General features: G+C 36.7%; 1 protein-coding gene across 2 annotated transcripts in view; it reads left to right on the forward strand.

The window, feature by feature from the left end:
• LOC102311972 (sucrase-isomaltase, intestinal) overlaps positions 1–1,621 on the forward strand; it is a 64,890-nt gene that overhangs the window by 17,151 nt on the left and 46,118 nt on the right. For both annotated transcript variants that reach the window (XR_006053041.1, XM_042214513.1), the window contains exons 13-14: positions 833–946; positions 1,148–1,232. Coding sequence is in view for 1 of the 2 variants with exons in the window: in XM_042214513.1 (XP_042070447.1) it covers positions 833–946; positions 1,148–1,232 (199 nt within the window). In the remaining variant the exon portion in view is untranslated. The remainder of the gene's footprint in view (positions 1–832; positions 947–1,147; positions 1,233–1,621) is intronic.

Below are 1,621 nucleotides of genomic sequence, written 5' to 3' on the forward strand. Positions count from 1 at the left end.
TGTGTGTGTGTGTGTGTGTGTGTGTGTGTGTGTGTGTGTGTGTGTGTGTGTGTGTGTGTGTGTGTGTGTGTGTGGGTGTGGGTGCAAGCACATGAGCGTACATAAGTATGATTCATGTCTTTGCTGAAAACTAGGTTGTAAAGTTATTGCCCATGGAAGTAAAGGTAAAAGATAGCTAGAGTGGAGCAACCTTGAGATTTAATATCTAGTGTGCTCTTCAAGAGTGTTCATATACAGAAATACAGCCACATACACACACACAAACATACACACACAAATGCACAAAAACTCTGCCTTTCTCAGTGGATTAATCATTTTTCTCAATACATGTCATTAAGGATGACTTCTAACACACAGTCACGTCTGGAGATTTCTATTGCATTATCGATTTCTCCTCTCCTTTCTACTCTTCCTCAACTCATTTGTCTCTTTATCCCTTTTCTCCTTAGCCATCTCTCTCTCATCAATCCCTCTTCTCCTGTATTTCATCTGTCCTCTATTTTCTGTCATTGCCACTTCCCTAAACTGGTCCTGCAACATCTACATAGGAACATTTATATTTTTCTTGCAGAGCTCATAATTGTGACTGATCGTGCCCTGTTATGTTGATTGGTGATGTTGTGTTATGTTGATATAGATTATTTTGCAGACTAAATTGCTGCTTTGTTTCAGCCATGTTTCACATCCATATATGTTAAGTGCATAAAAAATGAGCACATAAATAAAAAAAATTTGTACTTACACCTATACAGAACCAGAATTGAAAACTGTGAGTGATGTTAACTAATGTAGACTAGTCAAGGTTTTTTTTCTCACATTCTCTCACTCAAAGGTGTGGCCAGGAGAGGCTGTATTTCCAGATTACACCAGCCAAGCCTGCATAGATTGGTGGGTGGATGAGTATGAGCGATTCTACAGGGAGGTCAAACATGATGCACTGTGGATTGTAAGTCAGTTTTGAATACAGAAAACGGAGGTATGAATAGTTGTGGCCTGACCGAAAATTGTCAAAATGGCCAAGGGCCGAGAAAGAGCATTAATAATAAGAATTTTGTTAACTTAACAAACATGGAAAAAAATTTACTTCATAACCATCTTTAAACAAAACAAGAGTCCTCTCACTGAAATCTACTGTATGTCCTTGCAGGACATGAATGAGGTCTCTAATTTCAAGCAAGGATCAGCAAAGGGCTGTTCTTTAAACAACCTCAACTACCCTCCATTCATTCCAAGTAAGAGATGTTGTTTTTTATCTTCTGAGCCATGATCATGCTAATCATTTGACGTACTTAGCTGTTCTTATAGCTGTAAATTGTGGCTTTTAGAAGAAAAAAAAGAAAAAAAGAAATCCAGAAAAAGCTGGGCAGTCATTTAAAATATACCTCAAGAAAATGCAAACTGAATATTATGCTACTAAAATACCAAAGAAGAGGCCCTGAACTATAGAAATTATATTTCAATAAAGAGTAGAAAATGATTTACTATGGCAACTACAGGGAGTGCAGAATTATTAGGCAAGTTGTATTTTTGAGGAATAATTTTATTATTGAACAACAACCATGTTCTCAGTGAACCCAAAAAACTCATTAATATCAAAGCTGAATGTTTTTGGAAGTAGTTT

This window comes from Haplochromis burtoni, unplaced genomic scaffold, assembly GCF_018398535.1.
Source record: "Haplochromis burtoni strain Fernald_Lab_line unplaced genomic scaffold, NCSU_Asbu1 Contig_578, whole genome shotgun sequence".
Classification (NCBI taxonomy): Eukaryota; Metazoa; Chordata; class Actinopteri; order Cichliformes; family Cichlidae; genus Haplochromis; species Haplochromis burtoni.